A 10,233-nucleotide genomic window follows, 5' to 3' on the forward strand; every position below is an offset into this window, starting at 1 on the left:
TAACTCAATTGGGGGGGTAAATGGGGCAAGGGGGGGGCAATTGGCCAATGGGGGGGCAGATCCCCCCTGTAGTGTGTCCCAGGTGCGCCCCCCCCCCCGACACAGGGAGAGGTCAAAGGTGACTCAGGGGCAGCCCTGGGGTCACTAAAGGTCAAAGGGCATCGTCAGGGCACAGGATGGGGTCAAAGGTCACACGACGCAGGTCATGGTCGGGGTCAGCGGATGAAGGGCACGGGTGAGGGGTCAGAGGTCGAAGGTCACACGTCAGGAGGTCACATGGGGGTTCAGGCATCATATGTCACAGGCACGTGGCACAGGTCGTAGGTCACATGATGAGGGGGCAGAGCATGTAGGTTAAGTGCCGGGGTCAAAGGTCACAGGGCATGGAGTCACGGGTCACAGGTCACGTGGTCACAGGTCATGTGGGTCATGGTTCATGCGGTCAGAGGGTCACAGCTCATGGCCCACGTGGTCAGGGGTCATAGGTCACAGGTCATGAGCCACGTGGTCATTGGTCACAGCTCACGGTTCATGTCAACGAGGGGTCAGAGGTCACAGGTCATGAGCCACGTGATCATTGGTCACAGCTCATGGTTCATGTGAACGAGGGGTCAGAGGTCACAGGTCATGAGCCACGTGGTCATCGGTCACAGATCATGGACCATGTGAACGAGGGGTCAGAGGTCACAGGTCATGAGTCACGTGGTCATTGGTCACAGGTCATGGTTCATGTGAACGGAGGTCAGAGGTCACAGGTCATGAGTCACGTGGTCATTGGTCACAGCTCATGGTTCATGTGAATGGGGGTCAGAGGTCACAGGTCATGAGTCACGTGATCATTGGTCACAGCTCACGGTTCATGTCAACGAGGGGTCAGAGGTCACAGGTCATGAGCCACGTGGTCATTGGTCACAGGTCATGGACCATGTGAATGGGGGTCAGAGGTCACAGGTCATGAGTCACGTGGTCATTGGTCACAGCTCATGGTTCATGTGAACGAGGGGTCAGAGGTCACAGGTCATGAGTCACATGGTCATTGGTCACAGCTCATGGTTCATGTGAACGAGGGGTCAGAGGTCACAGGTCATGAGTCACATGGTCATTGGTCACAGCTCATGGTTCATGTGAACGAGGGGTCAGAGGTCACAGGTCATGAGTCATGTGGTCATCGGTCACAGCTCATGGTTCATGTGAACGAGGGGTCAGAGGTCACAGGTCATGAGTCATGTGGTCATCGGTCACAGCTCATGGTTCATGTGAACGAGGGGTCAGAGGTCACAGGTCACGAGTCACATGGTCAAAGGTCACAAGCCACGGTTCAAGCGACCAGGGGTCAGAGGTCACAGAGCAGAGATTGTAGGTAACGGGGTCAGGGTCAACGGCCAAAGGTCAGGGTCACGCGGTCAGCGAGCACACGTCCCAGGTCATGTGGTCAGAGGTCATGTGGTCACAGGTCATGGGGGTCATAGTTCATGCGGTCAGAGGGTCACAGCTCATGGCCCACGTGGTCAGGGGTCAGAGGTCATGAGCCACGTGGTCAAAGGTCACAAGTCATGGTTCATGTGAATGGGGGGGTCAGAGGTCACAGGTCATGAGCCACGTGGTCATTGGTCACAGCTCATGGACCATGTGAACGAGGGGTCAGAGGTCACAGGTCATGAGCCACGTGGTCATTGGTCACAGGTCATGGACCATGTGAATGGGGGTCAGAGGTCACAGGTCATGAGTCACGTGGTCATCGGTCACAGCTCACGGTTCATGTCAACGAGGGGTCAGAGGTCACAGGTCACGAGTCACATGGTCAAAGGTCACAAGTCATGGTTCATGTGAACGAGGGGTCAGAGGTCACAGGTCATGAGCCATGTGCTCATTGGTCACAGCTCATGGTTCATGTGAACGAGGGGTTAGAGGTCACAGGTCATGAGTCATGTGATCATTGGTCACAGCTCATGGTTCATGTGAACGAGGGGTCAGAGGTCACAGGTCACGAGTCACATGGTCAAAGGTCACAAGTCACGGTTCAAGTGACCAGGGGTCAGAGGTCACAGAGCAGAGATTGTAGGTAACGGGGTCAGGGTCACCGGCCAAAGGTGAGGGTCACGTGGTCAGGGGGTCAGAGGTCACGTGGTCAGGGGGTCAGAGGCCACGGGGTCAGGGGTCAGAGGCCACGGGGTCACGGGGTCAGAGGTCAGTCCCGCCGCAGGTTCTTGAGCCGCTCCTCCAGGTCGGCGTCGGCGTCGGCCAAAGCGGCCGCGGGCTCGGCCGGGCGCCCCTCCCCCGCCGAGAGAGCGCCCCCTGGCGGCGGCAGCGCTGCAACGGGAACCGCGTCAGGGGCAGCCCCACAGGGACACACAGGGACCCATAGGGACACATAGAGGCCATAGAGACCCATAGGGACCCATAGAGACACATAGAGACACATAGAGACCCATAGGGACACATAGAGACCCATAGGGACCCATAGGGACCCATAGAGACCCATAGACACCCATATAGACCATAGGGACCCATAGAGACCCATAGGGACCCATAGAGCCCATAGGGACCCATAGGGACCCATAGAGACCCATAGGGACCCATAGAGCCCATAGGGACCCATAGAGCCCATAGGGACCCATAGGGATCCATTGGGACCCATAGGGACCCATAGGGACCCATAGAGACCCATAGAGATCCATAGGGACCCATAGACACCCATAGAGACCCATAGAGACCCATAGAGATCATAGAGATCATAGAGACCCATAGAGACCCATAGGGACCCATAGGGACTCATAGAGACCCATAGGGACCCATAGACACCCATAGAGACCCATAGAGACCCATAGAGACCCATAGAGATCATAGAGATCATAGAGACCCATAGAGACCCATAGGGACCCATAGAGATCATAGAGAGCATAGAGACCCATAGAGGCCATAGGGACCCATAGAGACCCATAGAGATCGTAGAGAGCATAGAGACCCATAGAGCCCATAGAGCCCATAGGGACCCATAGAGATCATAGAGACCCATAGAGAGCATAGAGACCCATAGAGACCCATAGAGACCCAAAGAGACCCAAAGAGAGCATAGAGACCATAGGGACCATAGAGACCCACAGATACCCAAAGAGACCCATAGAGACCATAGGGACCATAGAGACCCATAGAGACCACAGAGCCCCATAGAGCCCATAGCACTCAACACCCAAAGCACCCATTGAGCCCATAGAGCCCCAGAGATCCCCATAGCACCCATAGAGCCCCATAGCACCCATAGAGCCCCACAGAGCCCATAGAACCACATAGCACTCAGAGACCCATAGCACCCAGAGACCCATAGCACCCATAACACCCATAGAGCCCCACAGAGCCCATAGAGACCCATAGAGCCCCATAACACCCATAGAGCCCCATAGTACCCATAGAGCCCATAGAGATCCTAGAGCCCTTTACCTTCCATTACCCCACATCCCCTATTGCCCCCCATTGCCCCATATCCCCCATTGCCCCATAGCGCCCCACTCACTGGCCAGCTCATCGGTCAGGTTCAGCCCCAGCTCATCCAGCACTTGGGACACGACGGCGTCACTGAGGGGACAGCAGCAGGAGGTGACACCAGCGCCCCATGGCCCCCCCATTGGACCCCCCATTAGTCCCCACTGGTGCCCCACTGATGCCGCATTGATGTCCCCACTGGTTCCCATTGATGGCCCCATTGGTGATCCCATTGCTGCCCCCTGATGTCCCCATTGGTGCCCCATTGAATGTCCCCATTGGTGTCCTCTGATGCCCCCATTGATGTCCTATTGGTCCCCATTGGTGCCCACTGATGTCCCCATTGGTCCCCTCATTGGTCCCCATTGCTGCCCCTGATGACCCAACCAACTGGTGTCCCCCTTGGTCCCCACTGATGTCCCCATTGGTCCCCATTGGTGTCCAAACTGGTTCCAACTGGTTCTCCCATTGGTGCCCCAGTGGTGTCCCCATTGATCCCCATTGGTGTCCCCACTGGTGTCCTCTGATGTACACATTGGTCCCCATTGATGTCCCCATTGGTATCCTCTGATGCTCCCATTGGTCCCCCACTGATGTCCCCATTGGTCCCCATTGGTGTCCTCTGATGCTCCCATTGGTACCCCACTGATGTCCCCATTGGTGTCCAAATTGGTACCCCATTGATGTCCCCATTGGTGTTCCAATTGGTCCCAACTGGTCCTCCCATTGATCCCCATTGGTGTCCTCTGATGTACCCATTGGTCCCCATTGATACCCCATTGATGTCCCCATTGGTGTCCCCATTGGTGTCCTCTGATGTACCCATTGGTCCCCATTGATACCCCATTGGTGTCCCCATTGGTGTCCTCTGATGTTCCCATTGGTCCCCATTGATACCCCATTGATACCCCATTGATGTCCCCATTGCTCCCACCTCTCCTCCTCATCCTCCTCGTCCCCCATGGCGTCATCGATGGCGTCGTTCATCAGCTCCTCCTTCATGTCCATGATCTCGGCCTGCTTCTCGAAGTCCATCATGATCTTCTGGATCTGGGGCAGCTTCAGCTGCGCAGGGGGACATGGGGCCACTGAGCCATGGGGCCACCGAGCCATGGGGCCACCGAGCCATGGAGGACCCAACCCATGGGGGAACCAACCCATGGAGGACCCAACCCATGGAGGCACCAACCCATGGAGGACCCAACCCATGGGGGACCCAACCCATGGGGGAACCAACCCATGGGGGAACCAACCCATGGAGGACCCATGGAGGACCCAACCCATGGAGGACCCAACCCATGGAGGACCCAACCCATGGAGCACCCAACCCATGGAGGCACCAACCCATGGAGGACCCAACCCATGGAGGACCCAACCCATGGAGGACCCAACCCATGGAGGCACCAACCCATGGAGGACCCAACCCATGGAACCCATGGAGGACCCAACCCATGGAGGACCCAACCCATGGAGGCACCAACCCATGGGGGAACCAACCCATGGAGGAACCAACCCATGGGGGAACCAACCCATGGAGGCACCAACCCATGGAGGCACCAACCCATGGAGGACCCAACCCATGGAGGACCCATGGAGGACCCAACCCATGGAGGACCCAACCCATGAAGGCACCACCCCATGGAGGCACCACCCCATGGAGGACCCAACCCATGGAGGACCCAACCCATGGAGGACCCAACCCATGGAGGACCCAACCCATGGAGCACCCAACCCATAGAGGACCCAACCTATGGAGGACCCAACCTATGGAGGACCCAACCCATGGAGGACCCAACCCATGGAGGACCCAACCCATGGAGGACCCAACCCATGGAGGAACCAACCCATGGAGGCACCACCCCATGGAGGCACCATCCCATGGAGGACCCAACCCATGGGGGAACCAACCCATGGAGGACCCAACCCATGGAGGAACCAACCCATGAAGGCACCAACCCATGGAGGACCCATGGAGGCACCAACCCATGGAGGAACCAACCCATGGAGGCACCAACCCATGGAGGACCCAACCCATGGAGGACCCAACCCATGGAGGACCCAACCCATGGAGGACCCATGGAGGACCCAACCCATGGAGGCACCACCCCATGGAGGCACCACCCCATGGAGGACCCAACCCATGGAGGACCCAACCCATGGAGGACCCATGGAGGACCCAACCCATGGAGGCACCACCCCATGGAGGCACCACCCCATGGAGGACCCAACCCATGGAGGACCCAACCCATGGAGGAACCAACCCATGGAGGCACCAACCCATGGAGGCACCACCCCATGGAGGACCCAACCCATGGAGGACCCACCCCATGGAGGCACCAACCCATGGAGGCACCAACCCATGGAGAACCCAACCCACGGAGGACCCAACCTATGGAGGACCCAACCCATGGAGGCACCAACCCATGGAGGACCCAACCCATGGAGGCACCAACCCATGGAGGAACCAACCCATGGGGGAACCAACCCATGGAGGACCCAACCCATGGGGGAACCAACCCATGGAGGCCACCACCTTGACCCCCCCGTAGCCACGTCCTGGTGGCCCCGGCCTTGCCCCTCGTTGCCCCCCACCTGCCGGTTCATGGTGGCCATGGCTTTGGTGACCCCCTTCATGGCCTGCGCCATGGAGTTGTTGGATTTGAGGGTCTGGATCTTGAGGGCCACGGCCTGGACGTTGGCTCTCATGGTGATGAACTTCCTCACGTAGCGCCGCGTCCGCACCAGGTCCTTGGCCATGATCTTCACCGCGTCCTGGAGGCGCCGCCACGGAGCTCAATGGGGACCCCGCCGTCAGCCCCATCCCAAGGGATTCCCGGTCCCTTCATCCCCATCCCAAGGGATTCCCGATCCCTTCATCCCCATCCCAAGGGATTCCCGGTTCCTTCATCCCCATCCCAAGGGATTCCCAGTCCCTTCATCCAATCCCAAGGGATTCCTGGTCCCTTCATCCCCATCCCAAAGCATTCCTGGTCCCTTCATCCCAAATCCTAAGGGATTCCCGGTCCCTTCATCCCCATCCCAAGGGATTCCTGGTCCCTTCATCCCCATCCCAAAGCATTCCTGGTCCCTTCATCCCAAATCCTAAGGGATTCCCGGTCCCTTCATCCACATCCCAAGGCATTCCCGGTTCCTTCATCCCCATCCCAAGGCATTCCCAATCCCTTCATCCCAAATCCTAAGGGATTCCCGGTCCCTTCATCCACATCCCAAGGCATTCCTGGTCTCTTCATCCCCATCCCAAAGCATTCCTGGTCCCTTCATCCCAAATCCTAAGGGATTCCTGGTTCCTTCATCCCCATCCCAAGGCATTCCCGGTCCCTTCATCCCCATCCCAAGGCATTCCCGGTCCCTTCATCCCCATCCCAAGGCATTCCTGGTCCCTTCATCCCCATCCCAAGGCATTCCTGGTTCCTTCATCCCCATCCCAAGGCATTCCCGGTCCCTTCATCCCCATCCCAAGGCATTCCCGGTTCCTTCATCCCCATCCCAAGGTATTCCCAATCCCTTCATCCCCATCCCAAGGCATTCCCAGTCCCTTCATCCCCATCCCAAGGCATTCCCGGTTCCTTCATCCCCATCCCAAGGTATTCCCAATCCCTTCATCCCAATCCCAAGTGATTCCCGGTCCCTTCATCCCCATCCCAAAGCATTCCCGGTCCCTTCATCCCAATCCCAAGGGATTCCCGGTCCCTCCATCCCCATCCCAAGGCATTCCTGGTCCCTTCATCCCCATCCCAAGGCATTCCTGGTTCCTTCACCCCCATCCCAAGGCATTCCTGGTTCCTTGTGGTCCCCATCCCAAAGCATTCCCGGTCCCTTCATCCCCATCCCAAGGGATTCCCGGTCCCTCCATCCCCATCCCAAGGCATTCCTGGTCCCTTCATCCCCATCCCAAGGCATTCCCGGTCCCTTCATCCCCATCCCAAGGCATTCCTGGTTCCTTGTGGTCCCCATCCCAAGGCATTCCCGGTTCCTTCATCCCCATCCCAAGGAATTCCCAATGCTATTCCCACCCTATCCCACCCTCTTGCCACACTACCCCAATGCTATCCCACAATATCCCACTGTTATCCCAACGCTGTCCCACGTTATTCCCGACGTTATCCCACTGTTATCCCACTGTTATCCCAACGCTATCCCACATTATTCCTGACGTTATCCCACTGTTATCCCACTGTTATCCCAACGCTATCCCATGCGATTCCCACTGTTATCCCAATGTTATCGAAACGCTATCCCACACTATTCCCACTGTTATCCCACTGTTATCCCAATGTTATCCCAATGCTATCCCATGTTATTCCCAACGTTATCCCACTATCCCGACATTATCCCACTGTTATCCCACTGTTATCCCGATGTTATCCCAATGTTATCCCACTGTTATCCTGACATTATCCCACTGTTATCCCGATGTTATCCCAATGTTATCCCACTGTTATCCCCACGTTATCCCGACATTATCCCACTGTTATCCCGACGTTATCCCGACGTTATCCCCACGTTATCCCACTGTTATCCCCACGTTATCCCCACGTTATCCCAACGTTATCCCCACGTTATCCCGACATTACCCCCATGTTATCGCGACGTTATCCCGACGTTATCCCAACGTTATCCCGACGTTATCCCGACGTTAACACGACATTATCCCGACATTATCCCAACGTTATCCCGACGTTATCCCCTCGTTATCCCGACGTTATCCCCACGTTATCCCGACGTTATCGCCACGTTATCCCGACATTATCCCCATGTTATCCCGACGTTATCCCAACATTATCCCACTGTTATCCCGACATTATCCCACTGTTATCCCCACGTTATCCCGACGCTATCCCACGTTATCCCGACGTTATCCCCATGTTATCCCACGTTATCCCGACGTTATCCCCACGTTATCCCCACGTTATCCCGACGTTATCCCCACGTTATCCCAACGTTATCCTGACATTATCCCACTGTTATGCCTCTGTTATGCCTCTGTTATCCCCACGTTATCCCACGTTATCCAGACATTATCCCCACGTTATCCCGACGTTATCCCGACGTTAACACGACATTATCCCGACATTATCCCATTATCCCGACATTATCCCTCTGTTATCCCCACGTTATCCCCACGTTATCCCCACGTTATCCCCACGTTATCCCGACATTATCCCACTGTTATCCCACGTTATCCCACTGTTATCCCACTGTTATCCCGACATTATCCCAACGTTATCCCGACGTTATCCCCTCGTTATCCCGACGTTATCCCCACGTTATCCCGACGTTATCGCCACGTTATCCCGACATTATCCCGACGTTATCCCGACATTATCCCACTGTTATCCCGACATCATCCCTCTGTTATCCCCACGTTATCCCCACGTTATCCCTCTGTTATCCCAACGCTATCCCGACGTTATCCCCACGTTATCCCTCTGTTATCCCACTGTTATCCCTCTGTTATCCCCACGTTATCCCGACGTTATCCCCATGTTATCCCGACATTATCCCACTGTTATCCCACTGTTATCCCTCTGTTATCCCCACGTTATCCCACGTTATCCCGACATTATCCCCACGTTATCCCGACGTTATCCCGACATTATCCCGACATTATCCCCACGTTATCCCCACGTTATCCCGACGTTATCCCAACGTTATCCCGACATTATCCCCACGTTATCCCGACATTATCCCGACGTTATCCCCACGTTATCCCGACGTTATCCCGACGTTATCCCACTGTTATCCCACTGTTATCCCGCGGCCGTCCCCACCATCTGGCCCTGCTTCGCCATCTTCTTGATGTCCAGGATGATTTTCTTCTCCTGCGCTTCCAGCTTGGAGCGTTCCCGATCCAGGTCCCGCATGGCCCGGGCCAGGGCGCGCTGGTTCTGCCGGAGCAGCTCCTCCGGCGTCTTCCGGCGCCCGAACAGCAGCTCCATAGGGATGGCTGCCAGGAGAGGGGGGGTATAGGGGGCAATGGGGTATGGGGGGTCAATGGGTATGGGGGTCAATGGGTATGGGGGGCAATGGGGGTCAATGGGTATGGGGGTCAATGGGTATGGGGGTCAATGGGGTGTGGGGGTCAATGGGTATGGGGGTCAATGGGGTGTGGGGGTCAATGGGTATGGGGGTCAATGGGGTGTGGGGGTCAATGGGGTGTGGGGGTCAATGGGGTGTGGGGGTCAATGGGTATGGGGGTCAATGGGTATGGGGGTCAATGGGTATGGGGGTCAATGGGTATGGGGGTCAATGGGGTGGGGGGGTCAATGGGGTGTGGGGGTCAATGGGTATGGGGGTCAATGGGTATGGGGGTCAATGGGGTAAGGGGGTCAATGGGGTGTGGGGGTCAATGGGTATGGGGGTCAATGGGTATGGGGGAGTCAATGGGGTGTGGGGGTCAATGGGTATGGGGGTCAATGGGGTGTGGGGGTCAATGGGTATGGGGGTCAATGGGTATGGGGGTCAATGGGGTGGGGGGGTCAATGGGTCAATGGGGTGTGGGGGTCAATGGGGTGTGGGGGTCAATGGGTATGGGGGGGTCAATGGGTATGGGGGTCAATGGGGTGTGGGGGTCAATGGGGTGGGGGGGTCAATGGGGTGGGGGGGTCAATGGGTATGGGGGTCAATGGGTATGGGGGTCAATGGGTATGGGGGTCAATGGGTATGGGGGTCAATGGGTATGGGGGTCAATGGGGTGTGGGGGTCAATGGGTATGGGGGTCAATGGGTATGG

The 10,233-nt window shown here is 56.8% G+C and overlaps 1 protein-coding gene across 2 annotated transcripts; it reads right to left on the reverse strand.

The window, feature by feature from the left end:
- Positions 1-2,014: 2,014 nt before the first annotated feature.
- On the reverse strand, positions 2,015-9,467 carry CHMP2A (charged multivesicular body protein 2A). Of its 2 annotated transcripts, none has more exons than XM_062636017.1 (6): positions 9,273-9,467; positions 6,073-6,252; positions 4,415-4,545; positions 3,512-3,573; positions 2,172-2,310; positions 2,015-2,118 (listed from the first exon to the last, which is right to left on the reverse strand). In XM_062636017.1, the coding sequence occupies exons 1-5, from the start codon at positions 9,438-9,440 to the stop codon at positions 2,189-2,191; spliced, it is 663 nt and encodes a 220-aa protein (XP_062492001.1). In that variant the 5' UTR covers positions 9,441-9,467; the 3' UTR covers positions 2,015-2,118; positions 2,172-2,188. The 2 variants fall into 2 exon arrangements, with proteins under 2 accessions (XP_062492001.1, XP_062492002.1); XM_062636018.1 differs by lacking the exon at positions 2,015-2,118 and adding an exon at positions 2,132-2,157 and having other exon boundaries at positions 2,188-2,310.
- Positions 9,468-10,233: the final 766 nt, after the last annotated feature.

Source organism: Pezoporus occidentalis, unplaced genomic scaffold (assembly GCF_034315485.1).
Source record: "Pezoporus occidentalis ecotype Australia unplaced genomic scaffold, CSIRO_AGI_Poc_V1 ctg463, whole genome shotgun sequence".
NCBI lineage: Eukaryota > Metazoa > Chordata > Aves > Psittaciformes > Psittacidae > Pezoporus > Pezoporus occidentalis.